The 21,061-nt window shown below is 32.1% G+C and overlaps 1 protein-coding gene and 1 long non-coding RNA gene across 2 annotated transcripts; both read left to right on the top strand.

The window, feature by feature from the left end:
- Positions 1-235: 235 nt before the first annotated feature.
- LOC107920940 (probable BOI-related E3 ubiquitin-protein ligase 3) lies at positions 236-1,916 on the top strand. The gene is made up of 2 exons (XM_016850773.2): positions 236-860; positions 946-1,916. The coding sequence occupies exons 1-2, from the start codon at positions 588-590 to the stop codon at positions 1,513-1,515; spliced, it is 843 nt and encodes a 280-aa protein (XP_016706262.1). The 5' UTR covers positions 236-587; the 3' UTR covers positions 1,516-1,916.
- Positions 1,917-5,494: 3,578 nt separating this feature from the next.
- On the top strand, positions 5,495-6,499 carry LOC121213952 (uncharacterized). Its single transcript, XR_005909536.1, has 3 exons — positions 5,495-5,600; positions 5,778-5,837; positions 6,180-6,499. It is a non-coding gene; the product is annotated as an uncharacterized lncRNA (long non-coding RNA).
- The last annotated feature ends 14,562 nt before the right edge of the window (positions 6,500-21,061 follow it).

The raw sequence follows: 21,061 nt of genomic DNA on the forward strand, positions 1-21,061 counted from the left end.
TTATGAAATCAATTTGGACCTATTAAATCGAAAAGATTTAACACAATAGAGGGACTGAAATTAGAATAAAACCAAAAATCTAAATGAAAAGGCTGGCCCCCTCTTTAGAAATCTCTGACTCAATAGGCCGATAGTTTAGTCACAAAATCTGCATGTGAACGTCGATGCTTAGCGCGTCCCATACGTGGCATTAGCCTCTCTTTAATGCTGCCTTTTTCTAGGATTTTTCATTTGAGAAAAATATGGCACAAAATAATAGTATCCTATGCCCTCTCTCTCCCTTCCTTTTCAAGCTTTTTCAGTTACCTCAATACAATCCAAATCCACCCCATTCTTTAATATTATATCAGTATTCTGACCTCACCCTTCTCTCCATCTCCTATAAATATACACCAACACCCTTTACCTCTTTTTTGTTTACGTTTGTCGTTATCGAGGGTTTCTTTGATCCAAACTAGAATCCCTCCCCCCCCAACCCATTTTTTGAGCTGATTTATGGTAAAACAAAGACTTCAGGCTAAAAATTGTGGGTCTTTTTGTTTGGTTTTTGTTTTCGTTCTTGTTTGGTGGTTGAAGAAGGATAAATAATGGCTATACAAGCGCAGTTGTATTCTGATAATATTGGGTTCCCAATGTGCGGTTCTTTGGATTTGATCGATAATGGTTGTGGACTTGTTGGTGCTGCTGCTGGTGTCAATCAACAGATATCATCACAGCTTCAACAACTGCAACAGTTTCAACACCTTCAAAACCAGCACCAAAGGGACCAAACCTTTTCCTTTGGTAGCACTAACAACAATCGTGAATCAATCATGTTTGAGAAGCAAAGATACGAGATTGATCAGTTTATCAAATCACAGGTTAGTACAAAATCACAAAAAAAAAATCCAAGTTTTTCATTTCTTTCCAATTGGATCTTTAATTTTTTTTTTTGATTTTGTGCAGAATGAGAGGCTGAGATTGTTACTGCAAGAGCAAAGGAAACAACAATATGAAGTATTAGTGAAGAAGATAGAATCAAAGGCCTCTTTTTTGCTTAGACAAAAAGATGAAGAGATTGTTAAAGCGAGGAACAAAACAATGGAACTTCAGAATATGTTGAAGAAATTGGAGATGGAGAATCAAGCATGGCAAAGGGTGGCGCAAGAGAATGAAGCTATGGTTGTGTCTTTAAACAACAGGCTTGAACAAGTACGGGAGGAACAAGCTTCTTGTCGTTTTAACAATGGTGTCGATGACGCAGAGTCTTGCTGTGAATGCGAAGACAACAACGAAGGGATTATGGAAACAAAGGGAAACGGAGGTTTCGCGGCGGTTGATAGCAGCAGTCAAAGACAAGAAGAACAACAAGAAAAAACCACAATGGTTTGCAAATGTTGTTATTGTCGAAATTCGTCAGTGTTGTTCCTTCCTTGCCGACACCTTTGTTCGTGTAAGGATTGTGCAACTTTTCTTGATTCTTGTCCCGTTTGTAGAACACCAAAGAAAGCTTGCATTGAAGCCTTGATTTCTTAGGTCACGGTAAAAAAAATTTGCAGGAAAGCATGATGATGGCGGTGGATGAACATAAGTAAATCCATATGGAGTTTAGACATTATTAGGTCTCTTTTCTTTTCCCCTTTTTCTCCAGTTTTTTTTTTTTGCCTATTTAGGTACTATGGGCAAGGATATTAGACCGAACATGTACTTAAACACGCAAAAAAAAAATGAACAGACATCTAGAGCAATAGGACATTTAAAAAAAAAAAAAATTCAGTTCTTGAAATTATTGCCTTTGCCTGACCCATTGTATAGGTAGTGGTGGTTGCAATAATTAATATAATAACAGACTGATCCTGTCTGATATTGGCAATTATTTTTGGGTTTGGGCAGTGACTGGAGAGAAAGATGGAATGATATGTCAGATTACATGCTAACCCTCGTTTCTTTTTATTCTTCATTTTCTTAAAGCCATATTTCTAATATTCAAATTCAATATTTATTTTGTAATCCAAAGTTTATTTTATTTACAAAAATTTTCTAACCATTTTATTGAAGAATTTTCAATTAAATAGTAAGATTTAGTTAATCAAATAATGCTTTAAATTTGAATGCCGATCTTCAATCGTTTTATTTGAACAATATTAAGCTATTTTTATGTTGTTTCTCTTTTATTTCAATATATATAATGGTGGTCAAAAAGTTGGTAGGGGAGATCTTTAGAGATTATGCGGGGAGCAATTAGATAGGGTATCAGCGAAATGTTCAGCCTCCCCTTTCTTGGAAACAAGGGAGGCTTATATAGAGTAGCTAGCTAGGCCCGAGCCCGCTCTGGACGGATGCTTATGATGGAAGGCCATGAAGAGCTTCCTTACAACTTTAGATTGAAGAAATCTTTAAGTGAATCGATACAATTGAGGAACTTATGTGGATAAGTTAAGCCATTTTGGGCGAGTTTAGATATAACAATTGCACCAAATCAATAGATGTTAAAATAACCTTCTTGAGATAATATTAAATAGGTGTGCTTGTAGAAGGGAGCTCAAAGCCACCTTGTACGAGTGAGCTTCGTGAAGCAAGCTTGTGGAGAGTTAGTTTCTCTCTACTTTTAAAAAGAGTAAGCGAAAAAATCGGGTTTAAAATGTATCAAAAAGTAAATTTAAATAAGGGAGAAGATGTGATCCACTATCAGTGATTAATAACATGACATCTCATTATTAAATAAAACAAAAAATAGTAGAGGACTTGTAAAAATAAGTACTAATAATTTTATTTAAACATAATTAATTATAAATAAATGTTAAAACTTAAAGTTTGATACCCTAGACCCTAAACCATTAAATCAAGATCCTAAATCCAAGAATTATTGATATTTATTTACAATAGTTACTATTAATGTTTAATTATTCTTAAATAAAATTATTAGTGTTTATTTATAAGTCTTATTTTTTCTTTAATTTAATGATGATGTATCATTTTTTTTCTAGATTTCTCAAGGTATAGTATCATATTATTATTTGGCGGTGCATCAAATATTATTCCTTTAAATAATGTTTAAATTTGTTAATATTATGATATTTTAGTAAGAATATAAAAATTAATTTATCGTAACTTTATTAATATTTTTATATATGAAATGTAAATTTATAATATTTGTAAGGAATCAATTTTAATTATTTGTAAAACTTAGTTGGACTATATAATCTATATTTCAAATATTAAAATATAACCATTACAAATTTGAAGATATATTGTTATATATTTGAAATAAATTCTAATAGGGAAATAATTGTATACCCATATAAATATTACATAAAATACATTAGGTTATGAATATTATATATTTTAAATGAATTTCAACAGAAAAATAATTGTATATCTCATACATATCACATAAAATATGTTGGATTATAAATAAAAGTTAAAAATCTCATTTGACTTCAAAAAAACTATTTGTGTAGTAAGGCCATACAAAAATTCAGTTAACCGAATATATCAAATTGAACCGAATTCGAAAATTTTGGTTTAATCAATTTTCTTTTTTACTTATTCAATATAGTCAATCGATTTCAATGGTGTTTTTCGATTTTGAATTTTCAAACAAAATAAATTGATTAAAATTTTAATTAATAAATTTTATACCCATACCCAAGCCCAAATAACCAAATACTAAATGTCGAAACCACCCTTAATTTTGAAAATAACGGGGATAGACTTTGAAAATAAAATGGGAGTCGCCACCGATCTTTTATTGTGGTGTGATCGGATCACCTTGAAAATGATTTTAGGTCTGCGAATTTAAAAAAACAGGTTCGGGAGTCGGTTACACACGAGGAAGGGTTAACACCCTCGTGACGCCCAAAATTGGTACCGAATTGATTGTTTAATGTCTTAATGTCGAAATTTTGAAAAGATTTTGAAATACAATCCTTTTATTTTGAATAAAATGAATTGGATGATAAAGCTCATTTATTTCAAAAAAATAAATTGTCATACTCAGTAAGTTAGAGTGCAACATTTCGAATCCTCAAAATTAAATTTGACTTTTAAAAACTATGCATTTTGAGAAGGATATTTGATTATTTGGGCCAAATGAGAAGATCAAAACCCAGTAAGTTAGGGTTCGATTTCACCAAATTCCCAAATATCGAATATTGCCTTTATTTTAAAATCTAGATAACAAAATGCCATATCCAGTCAGTTAGGATCCAACATTTTGAAGTCTCAAAAGCTTTATTTTAAAATTGTATGGTTTTAATAAGCACAGGGCTATTTAAACTCATCGAAAAAAATTGGAACCCAGTAAGTTAGGGCGCAATTCTCTCGAGAATTATAAATGCTAGGCCTTTTTAATAAGAAATAGAATGATAAAAGTACAAAATTTTAAAAAGAAATATGTAATGTAAAACGATAAATGATAATTCAAGCTTAAACTAAGATGTAGCCAAATAAGCAATAAATAAGTACAAATAAAGTAGCAACAATAATTTTATTCACATTATACAACATCAAAATATATAAATTATGTCTAATCTAGTAAAATGTGCGTTGATAAATAATGAATTTAATAATAATATATTAAATTGGAAAATAAAAGTATAATATAAAAAATTTTAAAATAATATTTAATGAATTTAAAACATATTAATAATAACTTCAAAGAATAATGTATTATATCTTATTAATAATAAGTTTGAAAACAACTTTAAGATAATATTAAAATAATGTTAAAAACAATGAATATAAGAATTGATTTATTTTTTAAAAATTTGAAATCAAAATTAAATATGAAAAGCATTTTTTGAAATTAAGAACAATAATTAATGAATTTTAAATCAATGCTTAAATAAAATTAGGATAATAATAAAAGAAAAAATTAAATAAAATACAATTGACTCAAAATATTGGTGTATAATGAATTTAAAAATATCAAATACAAATGAAAATAATAATTTATTACATTTTAAATGATAATAATAATTAATTTAGTAATACTATCAAAAAATTAAATATTAAAATAATGCTAATCTTTTTGGTAAATATGTTGAAATGAGATTAATTATATTTGAAATTAAGTAGAAAGAAGAACAAAAATTAAAATTACAACCAAAATTAAAAGACGAAAACAAAATCGAACTAAACTGATAATCAATTCAACATCGAGGGACCAAAGCAGCAAATAAACGCAAAGCCAAGAATTCAAATCTCATCAGCGAAAACAACACCGTCTAACATGGATCCAAATGAAATTGGACTCAAATATGCGGTGCAAATTAAAAAAAATAGAATAAAATCAAATTGAAACAACACAAAACATAGAGGGGCTCGTCGCACAAATGGACCAATGAACCAAAATGCATGGATCCTTCCCTCGGGTTTGGGTCATCGTGCGGGTTAGGCCTATTCGATGCCGTTTTGAAGCCATGAAAGAAGACTTTAAACGGCGTCGCTTAAATAATTTGCATAAATTCTAAAAAAAACCCTAAGTGATATTAATCAGTCATCCAACATAAAACTAAAAGAAAAACCTAATCCCTCCCCTTTTTCTCTTGCGCTGTTTCGGGCCTCTATCCTCCATTCGACTCCGATTGCGACAGAGCAGAAGGAAGATCGTCCTCCAGGTAAGCTCGCTCTTCTCTCTCTTTTTCTCTTTCCTTTACTTTTCTCTTCTTTGTATAAAAATAAAATAAAAGAAAACAGTAAAGAAATGCGGAGAAAAAAGGTGAATCCTTTTTAAATCTGATTTCTTTTCCTTTTTGATTGTTTTTTTTTTGTATTTCATCATGCGTGAGAAAAAGACCTCCGAACCTTCGCTCCAACTCCGATTTCGACGGAGAGAGCAAAGATCCGGCCACGAGGTATTTTCTATGCTTTCTAATCTCCGTTATTATATTCTCGTGTTCAAAAATGAATCAAATAAACACAGAAAAGAAAACTGAAAGAAAGAAGAAAAATAGAAAGAAAGAAAAAGAAAAGAAACCAAGGAAAGATTTAAAACCACCTTTTCAACTCTCTTTCTGTAAATGTTTTTTTTATTTCTTCAACTGTGTATGCGTGTCTTACAAGTTTCAATCGGCTTTTTTATAGCCGAATAGAGACAAAAGAATAAAATTTACATTTTTATTTATTGGTTGTCAATCCCTCACTGCTACTCCCTTTTTTGCCTTTGTTTTGTTTTGCTGCTCGTTCGTCTCTTGCAGGTACGGAGACCAGCTAGCGTACGGAGGTAGCGGGCGTGGCACCTGGCACATGGGGAGAAACGTGTGTGGCAGCGGAGGCTCGGCGCGCGTGCGAGGGCTTGGCTGCGGCGCCTGGATCTTCTAGGGTTTCCATGTGTTTTTTAGTGTTTTGGGTTCATTTGGGGTTTGGGTAGAATTAGATGTTGGACCTTAATTGTTTGGGCAAATTTTTGGACTGGTGTTTAGTGGGTTTGAGGCTTAATGTAATCCGGGCTTGGATTTAAATTTGTAATATTGGACTGTATTGGACTCTTATTATATATATTTTTCATATCTGGATTTTAATAGTTGGGCTTGAGCCGGGCAAAATTTGGGTATTACACTAAATAAATAATATTGTATACAAATCCAACCCAACTAAACTCAATTATAAATCCGATTATTCAAATAATTAAATAACCAAATTTTAAATTACAAGCTATAAATTAATCAATAGTTTCAAAGAAAATTATACTGTTTTTTTTCATGAAAAATGAAGCCTAGGCCTAAGTTCACAATAGAACTTACAAACATAACGCAAGTCAGGATTCACCATCTCAACAATACTTCTAGAGGTTGTTCTAAGAGGCTCCACTATTTTATTACTTATATAAATCTATTAACATGGTATTTTACTTCTTATTAGTTAATTAGAAATATAATAATTTAAAAAAATTGGTTCGACTCAAATAAAATTCTAAAATTTATTAATAGTTCTTTTATAAATAAATAAAACCCAAAAAGTAAAAATAAAAAAACGTTGGCTCGATTTATTTGGTTTTGATTTTAAGTCAATTCGACTCAAGTTAATTTTAACGAGTGAATCAAATTATTCAATTTTTTTATATAAAAAATTGTATAGTATTATTGATAGAATTAAGTATTCCACATTTCATAGCAAGATAACGTACTTATACAACTTGTTGGCCTAATTCTTGAATGAGGCACTCCATGAAATTGTTTACAATGTGTAGAATACAAAAACACATGATGGGGAAGTATTTCAGTCTACTTTGTAGGCGGGATTATTCATCACATTTTATTTTTAGATTACATATAATAATTGTTTCCTATTGGTCATGATTGCATAAAACAAATATGTGTGCCTAGCATCCAAAGGCAAATAAATATTATAATTGAAATATGTAAGCATAAGTCACCCCAACAACTACAAATAGATGTCAACAAGTTAACTAAAACACTAATGGTGTGCTGAGTTTGAGAACTGTAAAAAGATAGAATGCCGGTAATGATAATATATCGCAAAGAAAAGAGAAATAAAAATAAAGAACACACAGATTTTTACGTGGAAACCCTTTCGGGAAAAAAATCACGGGCAGAGGAGAAGAAAATTCACTATGTCGAATTCGAATGATTACAAGAGGAGTAGACTATGTCTATTTATAGGCTTGTAAAACCATATTCTAATAGGAGTGTAGTAAGATTGAAACATCTTATTCTAATCAATATAAAATAGATGGAGTTTAATAAGGTTTAAAAAACCTTATTCTAAAATAAAATAAAAGAAGTGTAGTTCTATATGGATTTTACTTTTATTTTATTTTACCACTATATTTTATTTAAATAAGAATTCGGGTCACTTAATTCTAACAATCTCCACATTGACACGAATTCTCAATGAACAAGTTCTTCATCGCGAACTCTTAACGAACAAGTTCTCCACCTCTTCCATAAAACCCTTTAACGATTTAACTTCAAAAATGAACACCAACCAAGTCTAAGCAACGGTCAAACTTGGTTATAAGAAGTGACTTAGTTATCATATCTGCAGGATTTTCATGAGTACTAATTTTGCTCACAACAATACCACCACAAGCAATAATATCACGAACAAAATGATACCGAACATCAATGTGTTCTGTTCTTTTATTAAACATTTGATCTTTTGTAAGGAAGATGGCACTCTGACTGTCACAAAATACTTTATTGATTTGAAGGTCTTTATTGAGTTCACTAAAGAGTCCCTTCAACCAAATAGCATCTTTACAAGCTCAGTAATCGCCATGTACTCAGCTTCAATGGTAGACAAAACGACTGTAGTTTGCAAAGTGGCTTTCCAACTGATTGCACAACCTCCGATTGTAAAGACATAACCTGTGAGAGAGATCTTCTTCTATCAAGGTCTCCAACAAAATCAACATCAACATACCCAATGACTCCATCTCTAGTTCTTCTAAACTGTAAGCAAACATCAGTAGTACCTCGTAAGTATCTTAAAATCCACTGAACTGCTGTCCAATGTTCTTTACCAGAATTCGTCATGTATCTGCTAACTGCACTGACTGCATATGATAAATCTGGACGTGAACAAACCATAACATACATGAGAGATCCCACTATACTAGAGTATGGAACATGTGAGATGTACTCAATCTCATCATGTGATTGTGGAGACAAAGCCGATGAAAGTCTGAAATGGGCCGTTAAAGGAGAACTAACAGGCTTAGCACTCTGCATGTTAAACCTGTAAAGAACTTTCTCAATGTACCCCTTCTGACTTAGGTACAATTTACTTGTTTTTCTATCTCTGAGAATCTCCATACCAAGTATCTTCTTTACTGGTCCCAAATCTTTCATCTCAAATTCTTCACTTAGTTGGGTTTTAACCTTTCTTATATTTCCTTTATCTTTCGCTGTTATCAACATGTCATCAACATAAAGGAGTAGATACATAAAAGTACCATCACTATTTTTCTTAAAGTAAACACAACTGTCAAAGCTACTTCTTTTGAAATCATGAGAAGTCATAAAGGAATCAAACCTCTTGTACCACTGTCTTGGTGACTGTTTCAAACCGTAAAGGGACTTTTTCAGTAAACAAATACAGTTCCCTTTTTCTGAGACTATAAAACCTTTTGGTTGTTGCATGTAAATATCCTCCTCAAGTTCTCTATACAAAAATGCAGTTTTTACATCTAACTGCTAAAGCTCCAAATCATGCATGACCACAATACCAAGCAAAACTCGAATCGAACTATGCTTCACAACTAGGGAGAACACATCTGTGAAGTCCACTCCTGGAATTTGACTATAACACTTTGCAACAAGCCTTACTTTATATCTAAGTTCTTTAACTCCTAGAGTCCATTCTTTCTTTTTAAACACCCATTTACAACGAACAATCTTTTTACCTTTAGAAAGTTTTACAAGATCCCATGTTCTATTTTTATGGAGTGATTTCATCTCCTCTTACATAAAAAACATCCAATTTTCTGAGTCCTCACAGCTAACCGCCTCAGAATAATTAGATAGCTCTTGGTTTGCATCTATATCTTCAACTACATTTAAAGCATAAGCAACTAGATCAATCTCGGCATACTTCTTTGGAGGTTTAATTTCTCTTCTAGTTCTGTTTTTTGCGATAGAGTATTGTGGTGAAGAAGAAACTCTATTCTGAATTTTTGTACTAGCTTGAGGAGTTGACTCTGTTGTAGATTATGGGTTAATCTGATGCTCCACCTACTTTTGATTTTCTTTATTGGAAGTCTTTAAGAGATAAGTTAGGTAGCATAGCAGTTTCATCAAAAACAACGTCTCTGCTACTCACAACTTTTTTATTTTCAGGACACTATAACTTATACCCTTTTACACCAGCTTTATAACCAAGAAAAACACATTTAATGGATCTCGGTTCCAATTTTCCATTATCAACATGAGCATACATATGACACCCAGAGATATTTAAATTAGAATAGTCAGTAGGATTACCAGACCATACCTCTTGTGGAGCCTTTTTCTCAATGCCAATGGATGGAGATCGGTTGATCAAAAAACATGTAGTAGAGGCTGCATCGGCCCAAAACGACTTAGGTAAGTTGGCATTTGACAACATACATCGAACCTTCTCCATGATCGTCATGTTAATTTGTTTTGTAACGTCGTTTTGCTGTGGAGTATGACGAACTGTCAAGTGCTCATGATCCCTTCTAACTTGCACAATTTATTAAACTCATCAGAACGAAACTTTAAGCCATTTCTGTATGGAGGTATTTTATTTGTTTTCCCGTCTGTTTTTCAATCATAGTTTTCCAATACTTAAATGCGAAAAACACATCGCTTTTCTGCTATGGATGACCCCCACAGATGAGAATGAATATACTCCAATGTTCCCTTCGTGTTATGAATTTCTCTGGTGAATAGAACTCTCTTTTGCTTCTAAAAAATGCAGAGCTCACAGAACTTTAGTTTGAAAATTCCTTGCCCATCAAGAAGTCTTTTTTTCTCAATTCTGCCATGCCATTCTCATTCATATGCCTTAGGCGCATATGCCAAAGTTTAGTAATATCATCATCTGACAAGGAAGAGGAAACGATAGCTGCATCACCAGTAACAGTAGAACCCTGCAGAATATATAACTTGGCAGTCTTTCTCTTCCCTTTCATCACAATGAGAGAACCTTTGGAAATCTTCAAAACCCCACTTTCAGATGTGAATTTGTACCCTTTTGAATCAAGAGTACTCAACGAAATTAAATTTCTCTTCAATTCTGGAACATGTTGCACGTCACTAAGTGTTTTGACAACTCCGTCAAACATCTTAACTCTAATTGTTCCAACACCTGTAATTTTATACAAAGTATTATTTCCCATTAAAATAACACCTTCAGACACTATTTTATAAGTTGTAAACCAATCCCGATTGGGACTCATATGGAAAGTGCAACCCGAATAAATGATCCACTCCTTGCTCACTTTAAAATTATTGATAGAAGTGACTAGAAGTTCACCATCGCTGCAGTCTTCTACAACATCAGCTTCACCAGATTTTTCTGGTTGTTTCTCCTTTTAATTCGCAGCCTCCCTTTTGATCTTTTTCTGTAGCTTATAGCACTTCGATTTAATGTGCCCTTTTTTCTTGTAGAAGATATAAGGTTTACCTCTGTTTGAAGATTTTGATCTACCTTTAGATTTACTGCAAGGATTTCATTCCTGTGTCCTTTCACGATCATCATCAACATTTTGATCTTCTCTCCCACGAACAATGAGACCCTCTTCTTGAGAGTCGAGTTTAACCATAAGATGATTCATCTTATCATACGAGGTCAAAGAATCATAAACCTTATCAACTGTGAGAGACTCGCGGCTATATAAAATCGTGTCTCTAAAGGTTGAATAAGACGAGGGAAAATAACAAAGTAGAATCAACCCTAGATCTCCCTTATCTTACTGAACCTCCATGACCTCCAAGTTTGAGAGAATTTCTTTAAACATTGTTAAGTGTTCGTGCACAGATGCATCTTTCTCCAAACGATGAGCATAAAGACGTTGCTTCATATGCAACTTGTTGGTTAGAGTTTTCGACATACATATTTGTTTCAGCCTCTTTCATAATGCAGCGACGGTCTTCTCATTCATCACACCTTGTAAAATTTTATTAGACAAATGCAAATGTAATTGTGTTAACGCCTTTCGATCCTTACGTTTCTTCTCTTCATCCGCTAATGTCAAAGGCATCTTATCTATCCCTAGCAGGGCATCCTCTAGATCCATCTGCGCAAGAACTGCTTGCATCTTAATCTGCCACAATGCAAATCTGGTGTTGCGATCCAACAGTGGAATTTCATACTTCAAAGACGCCATTACCGTGATCGAGATGAATAACCCGAAAGCTCTGATACCAATTTGTAAAAAAATAGAATGACAGTAATGACAATATGTCACAAAGATAAGAGAAATAAAAATAAAGAACATACAGATTTTTATGTAGAAAACCTTTTCGGAAAAAAACCATGGGCAAAAAAGAAGAAAATTTATTATGTTGAATTCAAATGATTACAAGAGGAGTAGACTATGTTTATTTATAGGCTTGTAAAATCATATTCTAATAGGAGTGTAGTAAGATTGAAACACATTATTCTAATCAATATCAAATAGATGGAGTTTAATAAGGTTTTTAAACCTTATTCTAAAATAAAATAAAAGAAGTGTAGTTCTATATGGATTTTACTTTTATTTGATTTTACCACTGTATTTTATTTAAATAAGAATTCGGGTTACTTAATTCTAACAAGAACTTCATGAATAATGCAAGGACTGCAACTCATTCATTGTATTGAACTGAACAAAACAAGAACAAGAACAAGAACACATACAGTTTGCATTGGACGAAAGATCTATTAAGGATATCCATTTGATTCTTTTAACTATATCATGTATATATACTATCAACTTCTCATCACATTTAATTCTATAATGAAACGATCCATGAACAACTTAATTATTCTATTTTAGTAGCCTTATTTTTATGCCTACCAGCAAACTATTGAAGCAAACACTAAAACAAAGAGTAAACATTTTAAGCATGATATTAAAAAAAAACTTTAAAAGAAAATTGTTTGAAGAAATGTCACTATGAAACCAAGGATCGCTTAAAGAAAGAAATACCCAAAAAACCAATTGTTAAAAAAAGTCAAATAATACGAAACTTTGGAGAATCACACCCAAGAATTAGTTATTGAGTAATTTTTTATATATATAAATAATTCAAAAAAATTAATTAATTACGAAAATAGATTAGGAGAAAATTTATTTACGAAAATTGGTCGTTTTCAACAGTGCCCAACTATGCCGCCAATATGTCAGGCGGTATCAGCCTACTTTTCCCTCAATCATGCTTTAATAATTACTTTTAAAAAAAATAAATTTTAGTGGTGCCGCTTGATACAGTGACGACACGGAACTAAAATGTGATTATATAAAATGTTCAGGGACCTAATGAAGCAATTACCGTTTCTAAATTAGCTAAAATTTTCTTCAAATTTATCTAAATTCAAATATGTTAGTTAATGAATTAAAGTGAAGATTACTCATGGAAAGTTTTAAGTTTTGATATGATGTTGATGAAAGGGATTGAGAAAATGAATCAAGTGATGAGAAAAAAAAGGAAGAGCAAGTGATTTGAAGTTGGAAAAGGTAAGTACTCATGAATTCTCATGTTATTTAAGGATTAAAATGTAGACTTGGTGAAGTTTTGTGGTAAATTAGTAATAAAGTGTGAAATAATATAATATGTGAATAAGGAAAATATGGTAAAAGTTTAATAAAGTGTGAAATAATATAATATGTGAATAAGGAAAATATGGTAAAAGTTTAATGAGTGTGTTATGAGATGATGAAATATGCATAAAGTATTGTAAAAGTGAAATTGTGAAAAAAATGAAAATTTTATGATGACAAGGACTAAATTATAAAACTTGAGAAATATGTAGTTGAAATAATAGAAGTGAAAAAATAAAAAAATAATATTTGAAACAAGGTATTGAGATAAAGTATGTGATTAAAGTGTAACAAGAAATAAAATTGATTCAATATGATTATTTAGTGAATATTGAACTTTTATGGAAAAATGGACTAAATTGAATTTTTATGAAAGTTTACAAGAAAATATTTGATAAGTGAAGAAGGTAGTAGAGAGTGCAAAATTTTCATGATTATTGTAATTCAAATTACAATTTTTCTTTAAGTTGTGGAAAGATAAGTATTAAATTGAAAAAATGTAAAATTGTAGTTAAATTGTGAAATATAATATGGATAAATAGAATTTGTAAGAAAGTGTGATGAAATAGTATATGTATGAAAAGTGAGAGTGAGATTAAATTATAAAGAATAGTGAATGATAGAAATAATTATTATGTGAATTATCTTTGTAAAATGAAAGAATTATGAAAACGAAAAAGGACTAAATTGAAAAATATGCAGAAGTGGCATGTGAGAAATATGATAAGTTTTAGTAGTGAATTATGAAATTTTTATTAAGTAGTGAGATATGTTATATGTATTAAAGAATGTTGGAAATTATGTTTTTGAATTGTTACAATGTGGACGAAATTGAAATAAGCCCAAAGTATTTAAGTTTTGTCCCGAAATAAGGAAATGAAATTGATTATGATATAATTTCCTAAGTAGATGAGATGAGAACTAATAGGATATAGATGGCATGCCATTAAGGAAAATTGAGCGCACTCTCTGTTTTGAATACGCACTTCGGTGCTGTCTTATTCTGTATTTTCACATTGTTAAGTCTATGTTGGGCCTCTATTGAATAATAAAACATATTGATAAAATAAAAGCTTATGGTAAGCAAGTTCCGATGAAAAGTTCTTATTACACAATAAGATGACAAGTAAAGAATCCTGATAACAATTTTTGTTAAACCGTGAAGTGATAATATAGTGAATTATATTGGTAAAATTTTTGTTCCTGTCAATCCATGAAGAGATAAAAGTATTAAATTATGGTAATAATGAATCCTATAAAAATGGAATGATAAGTTGATTGTTAAAATGTACCCTGTTGATTATTATGATATATTTAGGAATTGTAATAGTAATAATGTTTTTAATATATAGAAATCAAGGTAAAAATGATATTTTAATTTCTAGGTACTTACAAATCTTTCACGAGCTTAACGCATGTTTTAAACGCGTAGGTGGAAGATCGAATTGAAGCTCTAGATTCAGGTTGGGATTTCAACGCATCTCATCTCATCACATCACTAAGGCTTTAAGAGGGTACGAATTTGATATTTTGGTTATAAAATATGACATGTACGTAAGTCATTGCAAGTGTTTTGATATAATTTGAGTTTTATAATGATTAATTGATGTGTAATTGTCGAATTTGCTTTGACAACGAATGTAACATCCCGGTGCTTTGACCCGATGTTCGGGTCGGGTATAGGGGTGTTACATGCCACCTAACACAGTGCTGACATCAGACTAAAGTGTGATTATATAAAATGTTAAGGGATCTAATGAAGTCATTAACCTTTTTAGATTGATTGGAAAAAGGGATGTCGTTTTACCGTATAACGACACCGAATTAAATGGTTTTCAACTTTTGGTCTATTTGCATATCAGGTCTATCCCCTTTTGAAATTAAATTTAAATAGCCATTAAAAATATAAGAATAAAAAAATAACCCTTCTCATTTTTTAATTTTTTAAAAAACAATAAAATTAAAAAACTATATAAAATTTTTATTTAAATTATCCAAATATATCTTTCAAAAAATTTCCTCAAGTTTATCTAAATTTAAACATTTTTTTTATACTTTTCTATCAAGATTAAACTTGAAAACAATATAAAACCTTAACATTCATACATTATTCTCTTGGAACCAAGCTTTAGCTTGATTTTCTCTCTCTTTCAACTTTTATTTTCTCAAATCTAAATTGATATTCTTAGGGTTAGTTTAGCATTTTTGTTGAGAAGTGCTTTTAAAAAGTGCTTTGAAAAAGTGCTTCACAAGTGATTTTGAAAATTTTGGTTTAAGATTTAAGTGTTTAGAATTGCTATGAAAAAGTGCTTTTAAAAAGATAAAATGTCTATTTTAAACATGATGATGTGAAGGAAGAAAATATGTATTTAAATAATATTAAAATTTGTTAATGTTATTATATATAAAATACATCCAATTAGATTATAATAAAATATAAAAATATAAAAAAATATTATTAATATTTTAATACATGAATTAGAAAAGTTAAATGTATTTAAAATAACTTGTATTGTTTTTTTTTGTAAAATATAATATGAATATATAATCCATATTAGATATTAATATAACATAGAAAACATAAACCTAGCAAATTCAAATATTCGATGTATTTAAATTAAGTTTCAAAAAGAGATAATAATTGTACACCCAATATAAATATTAAAAATTTTATATTAGCATTTGCAATTTAAAGTGAATTCATTAAACTACAAGCTATGTCATCTCTTGTTAATTCTATGAATTGTTTGTTTCACCACCACCACCATCATCATCTTTATCATGCACATCTTCTGGATCAATAATATTCTCATATGTCAATATTTTCGTATTCCATAAATTCTACGTCATTTCGATCAACATGTTTTCAGATAAAATTATGTATCCCCATTGTAACAACAACGATCATCGTTTGCTTTTCAAAACTATAACTTGACAAATCCCTTAAAATGACCCATTTTTTTTCAAAAATCAAAAGTTCGTTCAATCACACTACGTAATGATGAATGTGAATAATTGAATATTTCTTATTTACAAGATATAGGTCTCTACCTCTACAAAAGTTAGGTAAATGATATTGATGTCCTCTATATGGCCCAAGATAACATTTCATTTGAGGATATCCAAAATAAAAAAGATAACATTTTCATGATAAACAATTAATTCAAAAGTTTTTTATTTTTTAAAAATATCAATTAAAGAACTTATACTTTATTTTTTAAATAAATAAATGAAATATCTTACCCTTTGGTGGGTGCAGAAATTTGTATTTTGGATCTCAAATTGCATCAAGAAATATTCTAGTGTCATGTGTCGATCTTTCCCATCTAGCCATAACAAATGTGAAACACATATTAAAATAACATACTGCCATAACATTTTGAGTCGGGACACATTTTCTTCCAATATAGGGAATTTGTTGATTTGGTGGAAGAATAACGACAATATGTGTACCATCAATTATGCCTATACAATCCTGAACAAATAATCATATTAGTCACATGCATATTTTTAGTTAAAAATATTAAAATATAATAATTTAAATTTAATTTTACCTTAAAATACAGTATATATCTAAAATAATTTTGAATTTGTTCGGGTATTAAGCTAAAAGAACTATCATTGGGTGCAATTATGTCACACTCGAATTTCTTTACGGTCTCGGATTTAAAGGAAAGTTAGGAGTTAATTGAATAATTTGGTTAGTTAGTGGGCACTACTGGAAAACTTGGGAAAATATTGTGGCCGATTAGTGAATGGTTGAGTTCCAATCCTATTTCCATTAAGCTGAAATCAGTTGGTTCCTTAGTGGGAGACAGAATGATTAGCGACAGACAGTTGTTTTGGACCATGGAAACGGTGCAAGTGGAAATATATATTTAAGTTTATGTAAGAAGGAATTATTCTCAATTCAATTATGATCTTCTGTTCATCTGCATCATCTTCTTAGGTTGTTCCGAAGAAGAGATAGTTAAGGAAAGCTCTTCATGGAGCGATAAATGTGAGACTCGGGTTTGGAAAGTAGAGAATCCAATAAGCTAGTAAGCTCTTAAGTCTCTCTGTACTCATAGATTAGAGGAAGAGGGAGTAAGGATTCCTTTATATTTTTTGTTTTGAGGTTTTTAAGGTTTGAATACCTTCGGTTTAATCGATATGTGGTTGACATGCTTAATTGCCAAGATGAATGTGGCTATGGCATTTGGGAAGCTAAGCTGGCGAGAATGAAGGATTTAAAGCGAGTTTTGTACTTTGCTTTTGGGTGATTGATGATATTGCGTTGTTTGAATGATCTGTGTTTATGTCTGTTCTGAGTTATTTGAATCTGTTGTCGTGTATGAAAATGGTGAATGAGCATGTTGAGTATGCATAACACTATGTAAGTATGTACACTGAATGTTAAATGATTATGAATTTATGAAGTAATCAATGGCGTACTGTATGATATAGTAATAAGTACAATGGCTTGAGTGATATGCATGTTTATTGTATGCGAAGTACAAAGGGAATTACATCGACGAGATAATGAAGATAGGAAATTGGTGTAATAGAAGAATGGATGGATTTAAAAGGGATACAAGAGAGTTTGGCGACATCGCGAAATGGTTAACGATTGATTCTTTGGGGTGACAATGTGATGACAGTTATTGATTGGTCCTTCGAGGCGACATCATGACGATGGTATATAAGTCCTTCAGGGTGACACCGTGTAAACGGTACACAGGTCCTTCGAGGAAACATAGTGCAAATGGTATATAGGTCCTTCAGGGCGACACCTCAAAAGGAGTTTATTAATTCTTTAGAATCAAAAGTCCATGGTTAAGTTATGACATGAACCAATGGCGAACATATACATCTCATGGAAAAAATGGAATCCGCCAAGACGCGAATAGAAAGCCTATTAGGGCATAAAAAGAAGATTATTGTATGACTCACGTGGCGAGCAAGTTGACAAAATGAACGTAGTGCGTCTAAAAAGGTGAGTAAGCATGCCAAATAGAGGAATCCACCAAAAAGGTGAAAGTAGATGAATTGATAGCAGCATCTTAAATGCGACATAAGTTGAAGGAAAATGTGTTTCCTTTGGAAGATATTTATCAATAGGAGTCTGCCAAAGTTGGTGTAAAACCATCATTTACAAAGTGTTTATGGAATGATTCTTCGAATCTGCGATTCTAAATGGTCATTGACAAAGGGATCACTCGAAAAGTAGAAGCCTACCTAGGTCCACTTTGAGGGAATGTCCACCAAAACTTTTTGATTAGTAAAGTCTGCCAGAGATTCACAGAGAAAGAGGATGTCCATTATAACTAAGTAACATGGGAAAGTCCGCTTGAGATTATCAAAGGCGGGAGTCCGCCAAAAACAATCTATGAAAGAAGTAGTCCGCTGGTAACTATCTATTAATGAGGGTTTCTTAGTAAGTGGGCTAAAATTGGAAAGGTCCTATGGGATTGCTATAACATCTCATGCCCGACCTGTCCACCCAATCCGGGTATGGAGTGTCACGATTTAATTTATACTTAATAATTATTAACTAAACTAATATAAAATAATCTAAAAATAAAACTATCTAATAAAATAATAAATCTTACATCTAAGGCTGTAAGCCATCGAATGTTCAGTCCTTCATTGTTCATATTGCTATTCAGAATGTTTGTTTACAAAATGACTCTTTAAAATTTAGCTAAGGACTATTCTTCCTAAAAATGCAGATCTTAAATATGCTATCTGACTTTGCTTTTATTGATTCTCAGGCGAATCTTCCAATGATACCCCTTTCCTATGTGCATGACTTTAAACTTCTTGTGGTCATTGATATCTTTTTATCTGGCTTGGTCCCTCATTTGAGTCCTCGATCATCCTCACAAGTTCTGTGAACACCAGCACTCTGCTATAAGTTCATATGAACTTAGTGAGTTCCCTTATTACAACATAGTTTAACCATGTCACATGAGGGCAAAAGTATAATATAAACTAACATAAATAAAATACTCCTTTCTTGCTCATGGCAAGTTTACATCTATCTTTTTTGGACCTACCACATATGGAGTGTTTAATGACCTTTATCTTTTTTGGTTGTATGCCCATCTATCATCTTGTACCTCTATACCAGCTTTCTCCCTTTTTCCTCCTAAGGGTTATTAATACATACCTTGGCAAAATTTTATGGTTGGACTAATCCTTGGCGGACTCCTTCCTTACAATAATCCTGAAGGACTTGTTAACACTTTCGTATCGTGCTAGCTTACAACTGACCTCGCCACTCTGACGAACCTATTTTTGTTCCATCCCTTTGGCAGCAATGGTGGGATTACTTCTAGTAATCCAAAATATGTACAAGACTAACCTGGGACCCCACCTGTCCCATTTAATAAACAATTGACTTACCATCTTGTGGCCATACGAGTCTTCCATCTCTCTCTTGCTTGCTTCCTCCCCTATGATTTTCATTGTGGCGATGAGCCTACAATGGACATTCCTCAACGAGGAACAATCTTGACAGACATACTATCTAAGATAGTACCCTTATCCTGAGAGTGGGACTGTCATTCCTTTCTCGAGATTTACTTCTCGAGTACAACTCCTTTGAACTCTCCCTGGTGGCTTTTCATGACAGATCATTATTTGCTATCCTTGAATAATTTCCCCTCTTACATCTCCATATTGAGGCCAGTTCTCGCACGACCTATCTTCCTCTAATTCTTGTTGGGTCTTTACCCATGCCTTGTTAGCTTTTACATCTATCACCATTTTGACAAATTCCTCATGATCTGCTTACCATACTTACATTTTCTTTACCCCTTCTTTCACTTGAATGGTGTCTCATGCTTGGCGTACTGGTAATAGGCTTCCCTCTTGATGTCCCTGCGGGCTCTGTTGGTTACCATAGCCGAGCTATGGTCTTAAGCTCTTCTCATCCTATTCCCTTATTCTAATGGACTTTCCTGGTGTTTACTGTCTCGACGGATTTATCTCTATTTTGTGTTTACTGTCCTAACAGACTTATTTTGTAGATGCCATAGAGCCTTTCATCCATGGTCTTATACTGATTCACCATCCTGACGCTTACCTCATGATGTCATGGAGTCTTTCATCTATAATCTTACTCATCATTTCTGACAACCATAACATCTTTCAACTATGGTCTCACATCGCATACCTTATACCATTTACCTTGCTGCCACAGCGTCTTTAATCTATGGTTTATGCCATTACCATTTTACTGTGTATCATGCTGCCATGGCATCTTTCATCCACGGTCTTATGTTACATACTTCATACAAGACTGCTATAGCTTTTTTCATCTATGGTCTTATGTCATATACCATTGTCACGGTGTCGCACTGAAGGACTAATCGATACTGTCAGCGGGGTAAATACCTTTCCATAATTCTATTTGCTAAATCCTCCTCTTATTACCTCATTTACACCACCTAACCTTGATGTTTGTGTATCGCAGTGTTCCCTGTGCAAGGTCTGGAGCTTTTCTCGAGCTAGTAACTAATAGGTTTTCTCCCCATTTCTCTTCTTAAACTTCATCTATCTCCTTAAGGTTTACCCACAATCATGTGACGCATGCTCATACCATCATATCTCATGTTTATGCAACATGACGTACTTAAACGATGTAGATCATTACAAGTTTAGAGTTAGGAACTCACTTTAATCCTTGTTATTTCCTTACCTTATTCCTTCTCTTGAACATCAAAGATTCTATTCTCCAGGCAGTAGCTTACAACAAAAAATCTACTAGTTAAACTTGTGATGTATTTTAAAGGTTTAAGCTTTCATAAGCATGCAGGACCCTTAAAATAGTTCTGACGTTCACAAACTTTACCCTACGTACAC

This window comes from Gossypium hirsutum, chromosome D01, assembly GCF_007990345.1.
Source record: "Gossypium hirsutum isolate 1008001.06 chromosome D01, Gossypium_hirsutum_v2.1, whole genome shotgun sequence".
NCBI lineage: Eukaryota > Viridiplantae > Streptophyta > Magnoliopsida > Malvales > Malvaceae > Gossypium > Gossypium hirsutum.

Coding starts and splice junctions, on each gene's coding strand:
- LOC107920940 (XM_016850773.2), top strand. CDS start 588: ATGGCTATACAAGCGCAGTTGTATTCTGATAATATTGGGTTCCCAATG. Junction 861..945: donor ATCAGTTTATCAAATCACAG/GTTAGTACAAAA, acceptor GATTTTGTGCAG/AATGAGAGGCTGAGATTGTT.